The sequence below is a fragment of the Lichenostomus cassidix genome, chromosome 1 (genome assembly GCF_008360975.1).
Source record: "Lichenostomus cassidix isolate B80296 chromosome 1, HeHo_3.0, whole genome shotgun sequence".
In the NCBI taxonomy this organism is placed as follows: Eukaryota; Metazoa; Chordata; class Aves; order Passeriformes; family Meliphagidae; genus Lichenostomus; species Lichenostomus cassidix.
In genome coordinates, this window is record NC_139479.1 from 88,279,603 (window position 1) to 88,299,263 (window position 19,661).

The 19,661-nt window shown below is 37.7% G+C and overlaps 1 protein-coding gene across 1 annotated transcript in view; it reads left to right on the top strand.

Moving 5' to 3' along the window:
* MAN1A2 (mannosidase alpha class 1A member 2) overlaps window positions 1-19,661 on the top strand; it is a 131,306-nt gene that overhangs the window by 42,317 nt on the left and 69,328 nt on the right. Inside the window, exons 4-5 of the mRNA XM_085069543.1 lie at window positions 15,025-15,143; window positions 17,521-17,601. Of these exons, the coding sequence (XP_084925669.1) occupies window positions 15,025-15,143; window positions 17,521-17,601 (200 nt within the window). The remainder of the gene's footprint in view (window positions 1-15,024; window positions 15,144-17,520; window positions 17,602-19,661) is intronic.

Genomic DNA, 19,661 nt, shown 5'->3' on the forward strand with positions numbered 1-19,661 from the left:
TCTAGCAAACTCTGTTTTAATAAAACTCTTTAGAAGTGTGGGTGACAGAAATGTATTATTTCAGTGAATTACTTTGTTAACCTATCTTTTTGGGAGTAATATGTTCTTATTGTTGCAAAGGCTAAGCTGTCTACCTGCACTGATGCTTTATGTGTATATATGTGTGTGTGTGTATATTTAAATGAAAGTCCTAATGCAGTGATGGTTATTTTTTGGTTATGTTTTGAGATGCAATGAATATAAATGTGGGTTTGGGTTTTTTTATAAAAAAACCACCTCATCTTGTCTAGATCTGTGTGTTTAATTCCATGAGAATCATGGAACAGTTTGAGTTGGAGGGAACCTTTCAAAGATGATGTAGTCCAACCACCCCTGCCATGGGCCAGGATGCCTTGCATTAGACCAGGTTGCTCAGAGCTCCATCCAGCCTGGCCTTGAACGCTGTCAGGTTTGGGTTATCCACATCTGCTCTGGGCAGCCTGTGCCAGGGCCTTGCCAAGGGTTCTTGGCACTGTGCAAGGAGAGAGTGCAAGGCTGAAGGGAAGACTGGAGCAAAATGCTTCTGCCATGACAGAAGGACATTTCTTAGATACCAGGACAGCATTGTGTAGTATTCTGAGATACTTTGTTACCTTGTACATAGGCACTGCCTTAATTTTAGAGAGGAAAATCTCTTCTGGAGCTTACTGTGATTTAGTTTTATGTTATGACTAATTGATGGCTTCCCTTTATGTTTTTTCCAGCTGATGAAATTGGATTTGATAGTGAAAAAACTTCTATGTTCACCTGTATGATCACATAGTCTTTGCTGTTGAATTTACTTGGAGTTCTGCTGCTTAGTTTGCCATGTATAATTTTAGATTAGCCTTGGTTTGTAACCCAGACTCTTGTGAAGTTAGGTTTTTTCCTTCATTTGGCAGGAAAACATTTTTATAATGTTTGTTTTTAATGTGACTGGCATGATATTTTGAAGCAGTTATGAATTATAATTTCACTGTAGTCTTTTCATTCCATTCCTCCTCTGCTTGCTTCTAACATGTCTGCTAATGAGTCTGCAGGACTTCTGCTTTTGTTTTTCCTTGGAATGATTATTCTTTAGAATGCTTATTTTTGAAATTTTGGCATTGCTTTCTGAAAGAAATTGCAGGCTTTGTCCATGTTAAAGTTTCTGCTCCTCTTGTTCCAGCTAACTCTAGCAGCCAGTTCCCTTCATGTTTGTCCTTTTAAAATCCAGATGCTATTTTGTGCCATTTAGTTTTTAGCCAAATCACGTCATGATTGCTCTATTCAAGGATGTTTCATATGAAAAACTTTTCTGAAATACATAATCTTCAGTATATATCAAGTCTAAAATAGAATCAGCTATTGTTCATTTGGTGGGTGGTTGATGGAGGGTTGTGTGTGTGTGGAAATTGGTCTTTGTACCAAGGACTGTCTAGGCTGTATTGTTATTCATAGCTCTTTACCAATCTCTGTTACCCCTAATGACACAATTCCCAGCAGTATTTGCCTTTATAGAAGGGTTGCTTAATTTTTTTTGAAACCTTATGCTAGTTTTAATAAAAAGATGCTTAGCAAAATCTATCTTTATTATTCATCTCAAAGATGATTTGATCCTAACTATTTTCAGCCATTACTGCAATCTACTGTAGATCCATTTGAATTCCTAGCACGTCTCTGAGATCCTGCAAGGAGATGGTATCACTGGTTGAAAGGCAACCCTTTGCATGAATCTTTGGGAAATCAGGTTTGCTGATAACTCCCAAGTGAGGTTAAACACGATTCAATTTAGAAGACAAATAAGTCATTAGTCTTCCCTGTTGGACTCCACTTTTGTTCAAAGCAGTGTACGTCTATATCTATGCCAAGGAGAACGCCAATGTTTCTAACGTTGCAAGATCTAGCAGGGTTCAGACTGGGGTCAGAGAAGGGGAGAAGAGGTGGCCTGCACTGCTCTTATGAATCTTACTTTTAAGTAATTAAAAATGTAAGGAAGGATAAACTTCATAAACTTGAAAGCAAGATGCTCTGTGCCTCACTGAAGCATGCCAGCAAGAATGTTTATGGACTTCCTCAATTATTAGTTTGACTTCTATGAAAAAACATGCTAGGGTTGCTTTAGTTGGCCTGCAGCAAGAAATTCTTGCCAGTGTTTTTGAGATGTTTGACTGTAAACTGTAAAGGAGAGTCTGCTAAAAATACTGTCTTTCAAACTGTGTAGTCGGGCAGTAGTTGTAGTCTTGCACAGTACTTCTTCAACAGCTGGGTCACAGCATTATGTAGTACCACAGCAGTATGGTACTGCTGTGGGAAAGTATGGGAATGGGTGAGCTTTTAAAGATATTTACATTTAGATGATATATGAAACAAACCTTTATAGGTTCTCTGTTGGGGAAATGTGATAACTGCTTTTGAAAAGGCTGGCATTTATTCCTACCCTATAAGATGAACAATAAAAGTCAAGGAGAAAGTGCAGCAGAGAGGTGTAAATTTCCTTTCCAGTTTAAATTTTTATTTGCAGCTCTGCTGAAGATTGTAGCAGCTAAGCTTAAAGAAAAAAAAATTACCTTTTTTGTTGGACTGCTTAAATTAGTGAAAAAAATTTATAGCAGCCGCAGGGTGTTGTTGCAGAGGGAGTTTGTGTGGGATCTGGGTCAAGTTCTCATTAGAACACAAAGGGTGAAGAGAAGTGTCTGATGGAAAATGATGCATATAAGATAATGAGCAAGCATGACACACTGAGCTTGCTTCAGAAGGGTTTCTGAGTTTAGCACAAACCCGAGGAGTTGATGGTATTGTGGAATTCTCTTCCTGCAATGAAAGCTGAATGGATTTGCTTTTGAGGATGAGAGTAACTATCTGAAACACGCTATTTGAAGATGATTATTCCCTGCACTTATTTGATGACCTGTAAGTGAACATCTTATGAAAACACAATTAAAGTTACTTAGTCCAGATATGCTTCAGAGTTTTAAACTAGATGTTGTTTTGGTATCTTTTACTCCAGTATCATATGAACTAATTACCATGGCATAAGCGGTGAGGATACTTTGTGAGCTAAATCTGTTAGTTAATACTAGTTAGTTTGCATCAGTCTTCAGTCTCCGTTTTTCTAAAACAATTCTTATTTGAGAACCTGAATTGCTTTAAGGAAAAAGATAAAGAAAATAGACAATCCTTGGGCAATTTGGAACACTGTCCTCAGCAAAACTAGAAATCATGGGCTGTCACCTAACCTGATGCTTTCTGAAATGAGAGTTCTGAAATTTGTGGTGTGTTTTATTTTGTTGTTTTGGGGTTGGTTTTTTTGGTTTGTTTTGCTAATTTTAACTATCTCTACATAAAGTGAAGATGTGCGGTTTGTCAAGTAATAAGTACATGGTAAAGTATTGATATAACTCTTGCAAAACTGAAAACTTCTCGTATTTCTAGCAGTGCATTTCTTAACTTTGCATTTGGATGTATTCTGTCTGAGAATGAGCAGCTGAAGACGATCTGAAGATGATCTGATAATGTATATATCCATAAACACTTATATGTCTAGATATGTTTTGAAAGGTGTGGAAAGATCTTAATAATGATAGAAAGTTTTAAAGATGTAGACTCTTGTATACAGACATGCCCATTCTCATGCACAAAGATTTAATAAAGTCATTATTTTGTATTTTGTCACACTAAACTGTCTCATGCATTGATAGTGCTTTCGTGCCTCTCCTGTTCTCTCATCTCACATGCAATGCAAACAGTCAATTTAATCTGAGCTGCCTGCCAGCTCTTTCTTGGAATCTTGTCTACTAGGGGGGAAGAGAGAATTGTCAGTGAAGTCACATTGTGGTTGCATTTGTGTTACCTGGTAGAGCCCCAAGGCTGCAATGCAGCGCCTTATCTCTTCCCTAAAACTTGACCAAATAAATCTATCCTTTCCTTTATGAGGAGGAATTTTTATCTGGCATGTTTGAGTGCCATTGGTGAGCAAGATTCGTCCAAGGGAATAACTCAAGGATTCAAGTGGGGCAGCTAGTGTGCTGAATATTCTCTAACTTACTGGTGGACTACTTGGTTTCTACTGCATGATTGAGTGTGTCCTGTTGCCTGGCTGGTGCACAGCCAGCCTCAGCCTTTAGCTGCCAGTGCCCCTCATGAACCCTGGTGACACTGGGGAAAGTTGCTGAGCTGACTGCCCGGTGCTGCAGCAGTGTAGGGAGCTCCTGCGGCAGCTCCTTGTGTTGCTAAGCAATGCAGATCTGACAGTGCATTTCTCCATGTGCTGGGAGCAGGAGCAGCAAGACTCCTGAAGAAAATGCATCTGTCAGACTGCTAGGCCATGAGGCTGTGGCAAGAAGGAGCTGAGTCAGGCACAGGAGGCTGTTTTTCCTGTGCCTTTGACAAGTACAGTATAGCTTGGGAGAGCAATGCGATTTCTTTGTCCGCTTTGTGGTTCCTGAAAATAAGAGTGGGAATATTTCTTGTAAGCTCTACAGGAAAATGCTGTAACAGATTTTTTATTATTATTTATCTTTAGAAATACTTGTTAGCTTATGAGACATTTTTGTTATCTGTTCTTGTAGCAGTTTTTGGGCTGCCTGAGCTCCTCTGACACTGTCATCTGCTGTCGCCTGATTAGTTGTAATTTACTTGTGAAGTTCACACTAATTGAGTGTCAAGGGTGTCTGATTTTGTAAGCCTTTTGTAATTTCTGGTTTGTTTGTAGGTTGTTTTTTTTTTTAGCTGGCAAAATACCTGGAAAAATTTATAAACAGTATGGAGCCAAACACTTTTGCTGGAAAGAAAGTAGATTATACACGTTAAAGATTGAGGGATGACCTTTTGAAAATATAACTGAAAACTTCTGGTGTCTTCTCACTGTAAAACCAGTGGGAAACTCAGCTTCTGCTCAACATCCTTTTTCTGTGCACGTGTTCAGCCTCTGAATCCATGTAGAGGATAAATGAGCACAAAAAAACAATGTGAGGTATATATGTAAACAAAAATGTTCTTGACTATGTGGTATCTTGATGAAAAAAACTCCTTAGTGAGCAGTAGTTGTTATCTTTTAACTGTACTTGCACAAGTAATGTAGTCATTATTGCCTTTTTCTGTGGCAAATGAAAGGGGAAAGAAAATCCATTCATGCTAACTAGTAAAGAGAGGTAATTTCACAATGCAAATTTCAGCCTAATCTCTGTATTTCAGGTTCAAGTCAATTTTAAAATAAATGGAAATGGTGTTAGGACAGGCCTATGCATTTGTGTCCTCTGAAAACTCAGTATTAAGTGACTACAGCAAGATAATGTTGAATATATATGTACATTGAATGTGTATTTTTTTGACAAGAAACACAAAATTTGGAAAGATAAAATTTTGAGAAATAGCATAACTCTTGAGTTGCTGGCTTTATTTGAAACTAGAACAGTGTTCTAATATCACAAGAAAAGTTCCTTCAGGTCAGATGAAAGATCAAACATGATTGTTACTAGTCTTTAAAAATTGCTTACAGCAATGTCACAGGGGAAGAGATGTAAGAGCAGGAAAGCTCATAGTGAGCTCATCTCAGAGTATTCCTCAGCCTTACAGTAATTTGTGTAGTGTTAGTGCTTCTGTGGTTAGAGGCAGTAAGTTTTATTTAATCACTTCTAGGTTTTGGTGGCTTTTTTTATTTTGTTCAAGCTGCTTTGCAGTCTGGGCGACCTTAAGAGCAACATCACCCATTACGAGTTGTTCCATAGTTTGATTTGATACTGCGTAGAAAACTTAAATTTTTAAGTCTGCCTGCTGTCCTAGGTGACTGGTTTTTGTGTTGGAAAACACCAACCCATAATTAATCTCTTCCTCGTCATTCCTGAGTTTGTAAACTGCACATGCCCTCAGTAGTGCTTCTGTTTTGCATGGAGGGTCATTTCTTGTACTTACATTTTCTCATATCTGACATGTTGTTACCTTCTTTCTTTGTATATTTGAAAGGTGGTGGCTTTGGGTTTTTTTTTGGTCTTTGAGAGGAAGACTAAAACTTTGTTCCATTTTCTGTTTTGCTTGCTGTTCCTTTCCTAATAATTGTATTTTCTGTCTTTTAGGCTCCTTGTTGAGTCTACAAACACAATATGGGGTAGCTTTTCTGCAGCAGCATTCCTTTTGGAAATCCTCGTCCACTGTATCCAATTATATGTTTTATAAATCTAATGTTATAAATATTTTCAGTTTATTTCATATTTAAGCTTTTGCCTGAGTAATCGCCTCTCTAGGTTCCCACTGGTGGTTTTATTTCACACTGATGTCTGTTTACACTTCCCCATTTCCTGTCTTTTAAACCATTATTCATCTGCGTGAGAACAATTTTCTTTTACCCTGTTTTCTTAAGAGCTTTTGTTAAGGGTTAGTCTCACATCCCTTCTGTGTTATGTTCTCTGTCCATATGCAAGTTTACGTCTTAGAAAGACCTCAACATTGATGCTAAGACTCCTCTCTGCAAAATTTCTGACTTTTCCTCAGTTTATCTCATTTAAAGCTGTCTTCTGATTGATGCCACCAGTTGGGCAAATAGTGATTTGTTAACACTGTTTTGCTTCACTGCAGTACATATCATGCCTACTCGGAATATGGTTGTTCCATGAAACTTGCAAATTTGTGCAGACAGGATACAATCTGTTTGTGTGTTCTGTCTTAAGTGTTTTACAGTACTGGTGCCATAGATGAAAACAACTGCTTAGCTAAGAATGTTTTTTGAATGTCATTGATATTTCATCAAACTGTCACAAGTGTGCCTATGCATATCAGGAAAATTCACCACAAGCAGCTGTTGTCTTTTTTTTAATAATACAGTATTCCTGCTGAATTCTTCTTACACAGTTTGTATTAGTTCAAATACAACATATTTAGGCCAGTTGTGCTCAGTGGCTTTAAGTGTTTCTGAAGCAATTATGTTAAATCCTATACAGAAGATTGAAAATTCTTCTTTAACCAGAAAACCCCACAAAACAAACAAACAAAAGATGCACAAATACAAAGTGGAATTAGATAAACACACCTCCTCTCTGTAACCTGCCTTGTAGAACACTGAGGTAAACATATGCATGAAATGGTAATGAAGAAATTAAATCATACTAGAGTTCAGTGCTGAGGCTTAGACTGAGAATTTTGAGTCTTTCCAGTAGCATTCTCTCCTGTTTTTCTCTTACAAACCAGATGGTTTGCTGTGAGGAAAAAAAAAATTGTTTCCTGTTTGAAATCTTTGGACTTAGCATTTGTTTTGATTTGTGAATTATATAGGTTGTGGGAATGCTATTCATGAATTCAAACCTTTTTCCTACCATTTGGAATTTAGAGCAGAGGGTGTAATAAGGAAATGAAGTTAAGGCTATACAATCTTGTTTTGGTCTGTGTTAAAATATGAACAGGCATGACAGCTGAGCAAGAGTTAGCACACTGAGCTCTAAAACGAAATCTGCTGAGGACAGCTCCATGGGCACGTGTGCAGAGAGGGAGTCAGATGTGGATATGCTTTGCTGTCAGCTGAAGCCAGCAGATGTACGAGGCAGCTGGAATTCAGAAACTGTTCAACTACATGAGTGGAGCACTGTGCTTGTGCCTAATGCACTAATACTGTTCACTCAAGTTTTGCACCCTTCTGGTGAAGTTTACTGAAAATTCTGCTGAAAATCTGCTCCTCTTGGGCCAAAATGTGTGGAAGGGGCCCAAGCTTGTATCTAATGATAGAAAAGCTTATGTGCCACGATGACTCTTAGATTGGGAGGTTTTCTGATTTGCTTTTCCTACTGCCTAGCTGACAGAGCTTACAATTATCTGTGAGAGATTGTATCTTGTCTTGGAAGATCAGAACTTAGCTTGCTTCATTCATCAGGTCACACAACTATACTTGAGTCCAGATAACATCTTGTTCTCTTATTTACTGTCAAATATTAATCTTGCTTTGCTTGCTGCGGTATTTAACGGATTGTTGCCAGTGTTTAGGTTCTTCATACTTCTAGGCCATTGTTCACAGGTACTTTTCCCTTCAGTCTTACACTTCCTATTTTCTCAAAATGGATTTGCTTCAGATCTGCATTTTTGGGTAGTTTTGACTGACTGCTTCGTACATGCAACAGATTTGCCATCACCGTTCACTTCTCACACATTATTCTTGCTTCCTTTCTGATACACTTCCATGGCCTCTTTTGTACTAAATGCCATCTCCTCTCCCTCCTTCCTTTCCTACTTTGAAATTCATCCTAACCTTTCTCTCCTGACATTGTGGCCTTTCTGTTATGACCAGGTCTTAACCTTCCACTAGCTCAGATCATAGTTCCATCATTACTCTTTATTATGGTCTGCACACAGTCCTCCTCCTGTGTACAGTAATTCAGTTTGGTCTTTGTGCTTAAAAATAAAATAACAAAAAAAAATTAGGAGAAGATTGGATAGAAATGTAGAAAATTGAAATAGTTTGAGGACCATCAGGCTTTGTACCAGGGGGACTGCATTCAACTCTTGCTTGCATGAATTTTGAATTAATTTGAAGGGCCGTGTAAGATTTAGTTAGGGAGCAAAGTAAAGCAGTGAAGTGAAGAGCAGACAAGAGGAAGGCTTATTGCAGTGTAGATTCTTAGACAAAGTTTTAAAATTTGGGTCTTAGGAATATAGGTATTTAAGCAACAGTTTGTTGGTTAATAGCAAATATCAGCAGGTCCAGTTTCTAATAGGTTCAAAGTCTAGCATACAATTCAGTGTTCTACTCCCATTACTTCTTCAGTTATGAAATTAAGGAAAGCATTACAATTGATTATTTAATGTTATTTATATGCTAAAGTACTCTATTGTCTGGTACAAAACATTAAGACCTCCTTTTCATCTTGTCTATTATCAGCAATTTAACAGAACTAAGCAATCAACATGCTTAGGGTTTTTTTTTCTGCTTTTTTAATTAGTCTAAAATGTTAAAGGCAATTGGTTTCTTCATGGATACTTACAGGCTTCTTCACTGTATTTTATGACTGAGCTGAAATCATATAGTGCAGTTTTGTATGAAATGTATAGTTTCATTGACTAATTCTGAAGCACTTGTTTTCTCAGCAAAATTAAACTCTCTTGTTCAAAGGTTTAATTAATTTTCTTAAACACTATCTTGTTCCTTATGAGTCATTAAGATATTTTGTAAGTGGTGTGCTTCAGTAGTGGCAGCTTTATTGCCAGAGCCTCATTAGAGATACAGAAAACTGTTGATAATTGTTTGCTTTTAATTTTCATGTTACATATTTTCCTATCATGTCTGTAATTGTCTGTCACATCAAGAAATCCTGTTGCTACAGTCTGAAAACTTGAATTATTTTAATCTTTTGGAGTAGAGATTGGTATAATTTCTAATATATAATACAGTCTTGCCCAGTCTATATTTTTTAGCCGTTATGAAGCTCGGCAGACAGGAATGTCAATAAGAAGAATATTTATTTTCTTTAAGATTGTAATAACTCTGTATTTAATGTCAGGCTGAGTTTATCAAGGAGGCATTTTCACTCAGTTGCTAGGGATTAAAACAGCTGCCTGTGTAAAAAATAACGAAAATTTTAGGTTCAAAGTGTGAGAGAGTATATATTCCTCCTTGGGGAGGCTTTACATCTCCTCTTTGGTTTCTGGAATCACTGTGATGGAATAGGGAGGATGTGCTCTATACTTGTGTACACCCCAGTGGTTGGGTTGCTCTGTCAGTAGTGCTGGACCAGTCTGAAGCCGGGGTCCCATGCTTTAGTGGAAATTTGTCTTAGAAATTAAGGTAAATTATCCCTTGAGGCTTTAGTCCTCTTACATTCCTTTTGCAAGCTTCCCCTCCTTCCACCCCCAAGTAGATAACAGCAGCAATCAAGAATGTTCTGCTCCAGTAGGAGCAGGTTGTGCTTCCATTAAATGATGTCTGTCCAGGGCCCTAAAAAAAACAACTGGCTGTGAGACTGGCTGAAACTAATATTATTTCTGGCCTGTGAGGTGTATTTGTGTCTTATGGTTCTGTTGATCAGTGTGATCATCCTGTTGGCCATGGGAAGCTGTTTTGAGAGTGAGAGCCATTTTCTTGCATCTAGATCTCTAGCCTTTGCACGTAACTAGCTATAGATTCCAGCTTTCTATTCTTTAGGAAGCTAAGTCAGCTTTCTAGAGTATAAAATAACTTCTTTCTATTGCAGAGATGTCTTAACACAGAGATACTTGCTCTTTGTGTGATGTAGAGACAGTTGTCTTCAATAACAGTGCAAATGCTTTTACTATATCCAACTGCTTGTTCTTCCTCAATCTTGTCAATTCCCTTAGCTTTTTTCAAAAGGGAGCTGCTGCTGGTGTCTACAGGCTGTCCTTGTGAGAGAAGAATCTTTATTGGGTTGCTGTGTGATTTTGTCACTGGTTTAAGAAATATTAAAACCCTATCTTGACTGTAAATGGACTGATGAGTATTCTGCTTTTGGATATGTCATCTGCTATCTTTTCTGAGGAATAATAAAATGCTTCCTTCTCAGTCACTGCTTAAGATGGAAAAGTAGGAATGGTTACATGCCCCTATCAGGCCTATTTATATGACATCTTTGGGAGCAGAGCAGCCTCAGTAGTTTTCCACTTACGCTGGTTTCCTTGACGTCGTAGCAGCAGTGTACATTTTGGTAATGAGAGATCCATTTGAGTAGGCTGGATTTCCTTCAGGTTTGTTACTCCTCTAGCTGATCTCTGGGGACATGCCAAGTGTGTTGTAAGACACTCACACACTTGTGGCATAGGAGTGTTGGAGCACAGACAGAGGGAAAAAGGGTAAGAAGGAAATTCTCTCTCCAGCCTCTTGCCTTCCTCAGCTTACTCACTGTGAGGGTGCAGGGGGGTGGGAAAGAGAAAGCCTCAATGCTGTATAAGTACTGCTCAGCAATAGTCAAATTCTGGTGTGTTTCCAACACTGGTTTAGTCACACATCCAAACCCCACAGCACCATATGGGCTGCTGTGAGGAAAATTAACTCACTCTCATGCAGACTCAGTACCCCTGCTCAGCCCTCCACTTGGGCCAATGAAAGCCCTGTGGAAGTGATTTTCAGGAGAAGTAATGAGATCTGTGTGTGGTGTATACACACTGAAATAAGGAGGTATGTGTGACATGTTAAATAATCAGTTTCTGTGAAGCACCTATTTGATTACCTTTCAGCTTAGTGCATGAATTCTGTTTGCTGGTGCTGAGTTTTAATTTGTCATCTTGTTCCTTATTTAACTTGTCTTTGTCTCATATCTTCAGCCTTTTTTCTATTCGTAATTGATCTATGATTATTCACTTATTTTCTCTAGTACCTCACTGCTTGTAGTCTCTTCTGTTTCCACATAATAAATACGCTAAGCAACCCTGAGCTGATATCAGACTTTGTAAATCTCTATACTTTTTCTTATGGTATGATGAAAATGGGCTATTTATTTTCTTCTTATTCCTTTTGTCGTGGAACACTTGACAATGATCTGTCTCCCTTGTACTCTGATAGTCTCTTGTGAGACTTTCAAATGGTACTAATAAGCCAGTTGTTCATCTAGTGCTTTGGCATACTGAAAGAATTCTAGATAAGAAGGCCATTTTTCTTTTAGAGGCCCTGATATTTGCACTTAGTCATATGATTTGCTAGAAATTTCAAACTGTAGATTTAAGTGGTATCAAGTGAAGGAATTATTTGGCTTATCTCAGGAAGCTGCAGTCTACCTAACTACAAATCTGTATTATCATTTTGCAGTCCTTTGGAATAATACTCTTGCTTAATGAGAGTGTGCACGATTTTCTTAATAGTTCAGCTATTTCACTGCTAAATTCTTTCCATTAGCTCATGATGGATGTTCTGTTTTATTTAGAAGAATGAGCATTGCATTCATTAGGCAAACTTCATTAAATTTAGAGCTCAATCAACTAGAACTATAATTATATGGAGAGGAAACTTCATAATCTGACGTTTGTAAAACTGAGCTTTTTTTGAATCGGTTATTATCTTATGCAACATGACTAGCTGAGCCTTTGTATTGAACAGAGGCAGACCCTGGGAGGACTGCCTTCAGCTAGCAGAAGTGTCATTTTCTGTTATAGTTTAATTGTTTTATAGCCTTTTTTCACCACCATCAGACATCTGCTCCCTCTGTATGTGGAACGATAATAGATAGACTGGTTGAGGTGGTAGCAAAAGGTGTATCCTTCTCTAAACGGTTATCTCATTATTTTGGGTTACTTTATGGCTCTTCAAATGACACCTTCTGCAGTTTAATTCCAGGAATGTTATTCCCTTTTCTTTTAAGGCAAAATTTATGGATCTTGGCATGATTATGAAAGGAAAAAAATGAACATTCTCTATTATGAATGAAAAATTATTTCTCTTTGTGACTTTAGATGAATGGTTTCTATCAGCATCAGTAGGGGCAAGTAACACTGCCTATTCATTTCTTCTTTACCTATCGCATCACATATGACTGATTCAGGCTGGTGATTGGAACACTTGCTGTTTCTTCCTTCTTTAGTTTTCAGTCAATGCCTTGCTGGTAGTGCAGTACATTATAAGAAGAAGAGAGCTATTACAACGTCACTGCCTGTTTTGGTCAAGCTGTAGATACAGAAGAATTCGGTGGAAGCTCTTATTTGAGAACAAATTAAGAATGATACCCTTTCCACATAGTCCTTGAAGAAAGAAGCTGAGAGCAATTAATTACTTTTACTCTCTAATCAAACGTAGTTTAGCAAACAAATGGTTTTAAATTGTACCTGCCTTGTAGTGTGGGGCAGCCAAGGTATTACATGTGCATTGTCCTCAGTGTTGCTTTATGTCCAGCTTTGCCCTCTATTCTTGTAGGCACAAGACTTCTGAGTGTGAATTCTGCATTTTGGACTTTTCCCCCTCAATGCCCATGAGGAGGGAATTAGCTTGCTTATTGCTGGCTGATTGACACTGAAGGAAGAAGACTGGGTAGACAATCTGTTGCAAAATATTGACTTGTCATCTCTTGACCTTTTGAAAATGTGTTCAGCCAAAAGGGTTTAAAAATGCGAAGACTGTTCCTCTGAGTCTTCCTTAAGGAAGAAGTACTTGTGTAGGAAAAAGAATAATAGCCCCAAATTTGGTTGAAATAGCCTGCTTGTATGAAAAAAGAAAAACTAATAATTTATTATAGGTTGAGATATAAATGTTATCCTTAAAGATCATGTTGTGTATTTGAAAATTTTATCAATTTGGTTTAAATAAAGGAACAGAAATTACTTTGAGCGTGTTGTGGAAACAGTATAACACATTCCAACTTTATGTTAAAAAATACTTTGTCAGCTGGTACTGAAGGTAGTTCTTGTGTCATGGTCTTATTTGCATATTTTTGAAGTGATAAATTAGATAACTGTCACATTATGCTCTTGAGAAGGTGCTAAGTTAAGTGCAGTGCTGTGGCTCTGCTCAAAGCAACCTCCACTTCAGCACAAGCACTGGAAATTGTCATTTGGCTGAAGGCGTTAAACCTTACTGTATTTGAGCACCACAGTGAATTAATTTCCTGAGAGTTATAGGTATGGCTGGTGGACAGTTTGTCAGAGGATATGTCTTTTAATTAATCTTGCAAAAGGTAGTGTGTCCCAATCTGTACTTGAATTTTCTTAACAATCACCACCAAGTTTAGGCTTTCCATGTCTAATTGAAATTAATTACAACCAATGCACAGCTATTCTTTAAGAAATTTGTTGGTAGTTACTTTGTCATGGATGCTGTTGTGTTTTGTTTAATTTTTATTATCTGGAGAAAGAAGTCCCTGAAAATGGAATTAAGCTTGCATATATGTGTCAGTCATTTAGGTGTGTGAAAGAAACACAGTGGGGATGATGGCTTCATTCAGCTAGTGTTACGCTTAAGGGGACAAAAAATAGCTCTAACCACGTGAAAGTCAGAAATGGATTAATAGAAACTACCAAGCAGGAACTCTGTGCTGTAGTGATTCCCATTATATGTGGAAAGCACATTAAAAGAACCCTAAATTGACTTCTTAGGACACAATTGTCATTAAATTGTTAATCATAGTTATTGCACTGGTTTACAGATTACGGGTACGCACAGTGCAATTTGGCTATTTTCTTAGGAGGTTTTTCTTATATTCTTCTTATACACTCCATGAAAACAGATAACCCATGATAATTGTTGCTTTCCTATAGAAACAAAGATGTGTGCAGGGCAGCAGCTTGGCTTGGGATGGCCTGGGGAGACCCAGGCTCTCCTGGGCCATGGCTCACCACCTCATCATGCAGTCTCCCTTGGCACAGAGCGATGAGTCACTCATCAATCAGCTCTAAATTGCTGCTGTTTCAAGTGAATGGCATTTTAGCTTAAAGCACCATTGATTTTTATTTGGCTTTCAATGCTCCACTTGAAGTGGTGACAGTTGAGAAATCCATTAGTGGCTCCTAGTGTGGGTCCCTGCAGACACTGAGGGAACATCTTGGGACTGCGGCTTTGGCAGTCACGCCAGGCCAGCGCTTCCCTGCTCATCAGTCCGTGCTTTGCAATGATTAGGTAGCATCCATAATTGCAAAACTTTGAATATTTCAGAAGTAAATGTTGGGAAGTGCAAGGCATTACTGCAAGTAGTGATTGCTTTATCTTTCATATGCTTTTTTTTTTTTTTTTACGCTTCTGTCCTAGAATTCCTAGTAGTTTTTTGAAGCTGAATGTCTTTCTGTCCTTTGGTTTTTTTATGGCTTTTTTTTTTTTGGTCAAAGTACAGTTGTATAAATTCAAGTTAGGAAAGCGGGTGAGAAGGGCTCTTTTTCCTATATTTAGCATTCTTTCTTTCCCCAGAAGCCAAACTGTGCCAGAGGACCAATGCTTTGAAAGAGGAGTGGGAATCCTCTTGTGTACCTGATAATTCCTTGCTCATTTTGGTTATTCTTTGTGCTGACACCTTTGTAGTAACTTTGCTTTGCAACTGCTTGGGATATTTTCTCATGTTTGTGATGTTTAAGAGAAGTAATGGAATAGTCACTTGTAATAGAAATCCTTCTTTTTGCATGTAGGAAACTCACAAATGGGTGCTACCATAGTAGATGCATTGGATACTCTTTATATCATGGGCCTTCATGATGAATTCAGAGAAGGACAAGAATGGATTGACAAAAATCTTGATTTCAGTGTGGTGAGTAGAGCTTGCCTTAATATTTCTCTAGTCCTTTTCATGGTGTTCATCTTGGGGAAAGACAGAAGAAGTCTTTCAGGTGAAGCTTAAGAAAACGTATGGTTCAAAGTGTCAGATATAAGCTTTAGTGACATTCTCTGTGTATCTAATTTTATTTTGGGAAAAAAATATACCCTAACCCTTCCACACTTAAAATTGTAAGTAAAGGTACGTCTAGATTTTGTATTTTTAAAGTGAAAATTATAATTGGATAATGGAAGAAAGGGGAAGTGTTCTGTGAGAAACAGCCAAGCCTCAGAAATGAAGACAAGAAGATGAAGTTTCACTGGCTGATAGTAGTTGCAAATAACTGAGCTATGAAAGGCAATTTTACCCCAAACTACAGTGTATAAATTACTTAGGAATACAGTCTCTTCTTCCATGTCCTTAAGAGTTTTAACATAAAAAAATGCCACTTGAATTCTTGAGTTTTCCTGCAGGCTCTGAATCTATCACAAGAATTTCCTAGCTGGTCATACAGCATCTGACAATCTTCATGTGTCCAGAGTTTGGAAGCATTAAATGGAAGAAATGGCTCTATTTTAGTCTTATTGATTGGTGTTCTTAGTGCTAATTTTGAGACTGTCACAGACTCTGTGATGGAAATTGTATTTCAATCCTTCGATTTGCCCTATGGTTCCAAAAATAATTTTTCTTTCAGTAAATGCGTGTGATGAAATGTAGTTGTACATTCAGAATTCAGCAAATGCTTACTGTTGTTTCTATATTTTATCCTACTTTTCAAAAATTATTTGTTTGGGCTTTTTCCTTTTGATTTATACCTTGACTGTCTGGCAAATATCAAAGAAATTTTACTGTGCTTTTTCAGTTAGTGCCAGATAATTATTCAGTTTAAAACTGAAGATCCTAAATATATCAGAGACAGTGTAGACATAATGATACCATTATGAGGGTGAACTAAATTGCTTTCATAACTTTTGTCTGATCTAAGGCAATTTCAATATAAATTTGCAATATTAATCTAGGATTTGGATGGAAGAAATTTACATGACCCTCTGGGGTTCAATTACATCTTCCTGTGTATCAAAAACCATTTTTGAAGGTTAATGAGTTGTCTTATTAATACACCAAACTTAAGTAATTTCCTTATATGGGTTGGAGTTTATAAATAAATACATAAATTTGTTCCTCTTGGATTCTTTTACTGGAAAATGGAAATCATTAGTTTAACTTTACACTGTACCATTGCATGTGTGATTCATGACTTTAATAGGTATTAAGTGGAATCATGCTGCATGGGGGTTATTTTTCTTGTATCACCTCTATGTGAAAAGAGAAAGCCTTTTACTAAAAACATTTGGGAGCGTTTCAAACTTTCGACTTCTAATCAGTGCTATTTGAGGAAATCTTTATTCACATAATCTTTCTGAAATGTGTAATACGTGCAAAACACATTTAGTTTGGATCCAAGCACTGCAGGTGCCATAGAAATGGCATGAAAGGAAAGACTACCTGTAAATGTCATTTCAGCTGTGTGCAGATTGGTGAGTCAGCTTGTTCAGTGTGCATTGTAGTGACTTTTCTGGATAAAAGGAAAAGTCTTGCCTATCTCAAAATCTCTTAATAAAACTACATTTCTGTGTCTAATAGGTTGAAGAGAAGTTTATGGGGGAGACAGATGGAGTGTATGTGGGCAAATGAGTGAATGGGGCACAGAGGGAGTCAGAAAGATGTTAAAACTATCTGATTCCTCTTAATTTTTCTGTGGGTTAAATAAGTCAAAAAATACTGTTGAATTTAGCCTAAGGATAATAATGTGGAGGAAGGCAATACAATGGTTTATTCTCTTGAGTTTCTCAGTGGTCTTACTGTACTTCTTGTCATAACATAAAGGCTATTCCTAGACAAAGATTGTGTTAAATTGGAGCTATGAATTTGAGCTTAGTAATTCAGGTTAAGAAAGTGCATGATGGGAATTCTCTAATTATTATTTTGCTCTGTCTTGTAAATCTAGAAGTTTTGGTGTTATGCTGAAACATTAGAGAAAAGATGCTGAATTATAGAAATGTACAGTCCTTGCCTTCTTTCCCACCAGCCCCAAACTACTGTAATTGCACTTTGTGGTGATAAAATGGTTAGAGGGCAGGAGAAAAACTAATTTGATTTTAATAAAATCAGTTGCATTTATAACTAGAATTGTCATTTGGTGTCATGAAGATGTGCACGAAAATTTCAGTGTGGATCTAGAGAGTGCAACAGTATAGACCCTTGCATGTGGGTTGCCTTAGGATATGTACTTTCCTCTGCCTTGACAATATTTTTTTCTTCCTTGATTAAAAGGAGCTGGTTAATTATTTAAGCTTTCTTTCTGTTCTAGAATTCCGAAGTGTCTGTTTTTGAGGTCAATATTCGCTTCATTGGCGGTCTTCTAGCAGCATACTACCTTTCAGGACAAGAGGTAAGGAGACTGGAAGGTGTCTGAAATTCAGTGTATTTTAAGAAATGTTGCATATGGAGACATTTCTAGAATCTTAATCTCTCAGTAGCTTGCAAACTAATTTCACAACAGTCAGTTGTCCATAACAACCAAATTGTTAGGGTAGGGAATCTTTAAAGTTTATTTCTGCACAAGTCTCTCACCACTTAGGACACTTTGTTACAGTTTTGAAATGCTTCTTTTATCAAGATGTTTTCAGAAGATATCCACTCAAATAAGCATCAGCTTGAAATGTCAAGTGAAATGTCAGCCTTCTCATGCCAACAATAACTTGTTTTGATATTCTGTAACTCCATGAAGATAGAAATAACAGCTTTGTCACTTGTCCTGCAAGGTTGTAGGTGTGCTTCATCAAAGTGCTACTCAATCTTCTTACATTTTCTCAGTGACAAACTGAGAAATAGCAAGCCAATTTTATACTATTTTTGAAACTTGTATTAAAAAAGATGTAGAGACATGCTTAGATTGAAAGGATGCATATGCCCAAAGACTTGCAACCATGGACTTCTTCAGTCCAGCAGTCACAGTGCCATGACCTCTTACTTCACATACTTGTACAAGGCTAGAGCTTGATCTCCAGCACTTCTCATGTCTCAGCAGCTACCTGTCTTTGACCTACTGCCTGTGTCTTTGATTTCTTTGGTTTTGTCCTTTATTTTTCATGACCCTTCTGTAGCCTGCTACCAGAACCTACTATCTTCATGGCTTAAGGCTTGCTAGACTTTCAGGTGTTCATATATCTTTCTCCTTTGTTTGGAGAAGCACCACATACATAGCAACAAGTTCTCAGGGATTTTAAGGTGGCAGCCCTAAAAGTAACTGAGAGAAAACCCATGATTTGTTGGCTCTTTAAGTCTTTGGCATCATCCTGGGATCTGTGAATTTTCTCTTTTATGAGTGTCATTTCTTTGGAAGAAGAGCTTAGAGGCAAAGCAAAAAATCCTGTGTACATTTTGAACGAAAAGGGTAGTTTGTTTTCCATCCAGTGCTCCTGCTTTACCTTCTTCAAACTGGAACATGCTCTTTGGAGGCATGTACTGTGAATATTAAAAACCTCAGAGAAAAAGCAAGGATCACATATTTGTAGCTGGATTGTTTGTACAGATTGATAATGCACCTGTGCACAAGCCCCTTAAAAAGAACTTTCTTGCCCCAGTATGGGTGCAGCCAAACACTGCCAAAACGTATGTTCTGCCTGCATTTGTAAAGCAGAGTATTCCTTCTTTCATTTGCTTCTAACCTCTTGGTAGAGTCAGAACAAGCTCCTTTGCTTAAATACCTTTAATTTCTTCTCTTCTTGGAAAGCATCTCCCCTCTGTTTCCTAAATGTTGGCTGGGCTGAGTCTTTTGTTTTTAAGATTGTTATGGCATCATTCTCTCCAACAGACTTCAAATGCTTCATGACTTGTGATACAAGATTATTTCCATCAAATGTCCATATGTATCATCTTTATTTTCCTAAAGAACTGCTAAAAAAAAGTGCTCAGACTGCATTTCTTTCAAAATAGTGTGGCAGCTAGGATTGCTTTGGGTATCTGAGAGACTGCTTCATTTGCCAAGTTGGATGGAGTTTCTCTGCAATTTATCATTGTGGATATGACAAGCAAGGGAATTTGAGGCTCTTCAGCAACAGAGCCCAGGAGAGACACCTGTGTCTGGGAACTCCTTGGAGTTGGAAACAGGTTGCTTGAGATGTGATTTCCAATCTGGTCTTCTCTCTTCTGTTCCCAGCAAGGGAAAATATTCCTTAGCTCATGATTGTGGCATGCTTGATTTCTTTATTCACTGCATTCTCAGACACATAAGGAGACACTTTTTAGCATTGCTAAGATGGACAAGCCTGTTCCCAGCCATTTGGATGTTTTGCCTGATCAGGTTGTGAACATGCACGTGGGCTTACACCTCTAAGGCAGTTTCTGTCTACTGGTAGGTATCCTTTCTTTGTTCATCAAGCTGTCATTTACTTGATCATATTCCCTTACCACACCTTGTTGATATTCCAGCCCACATCTTCCTACCTC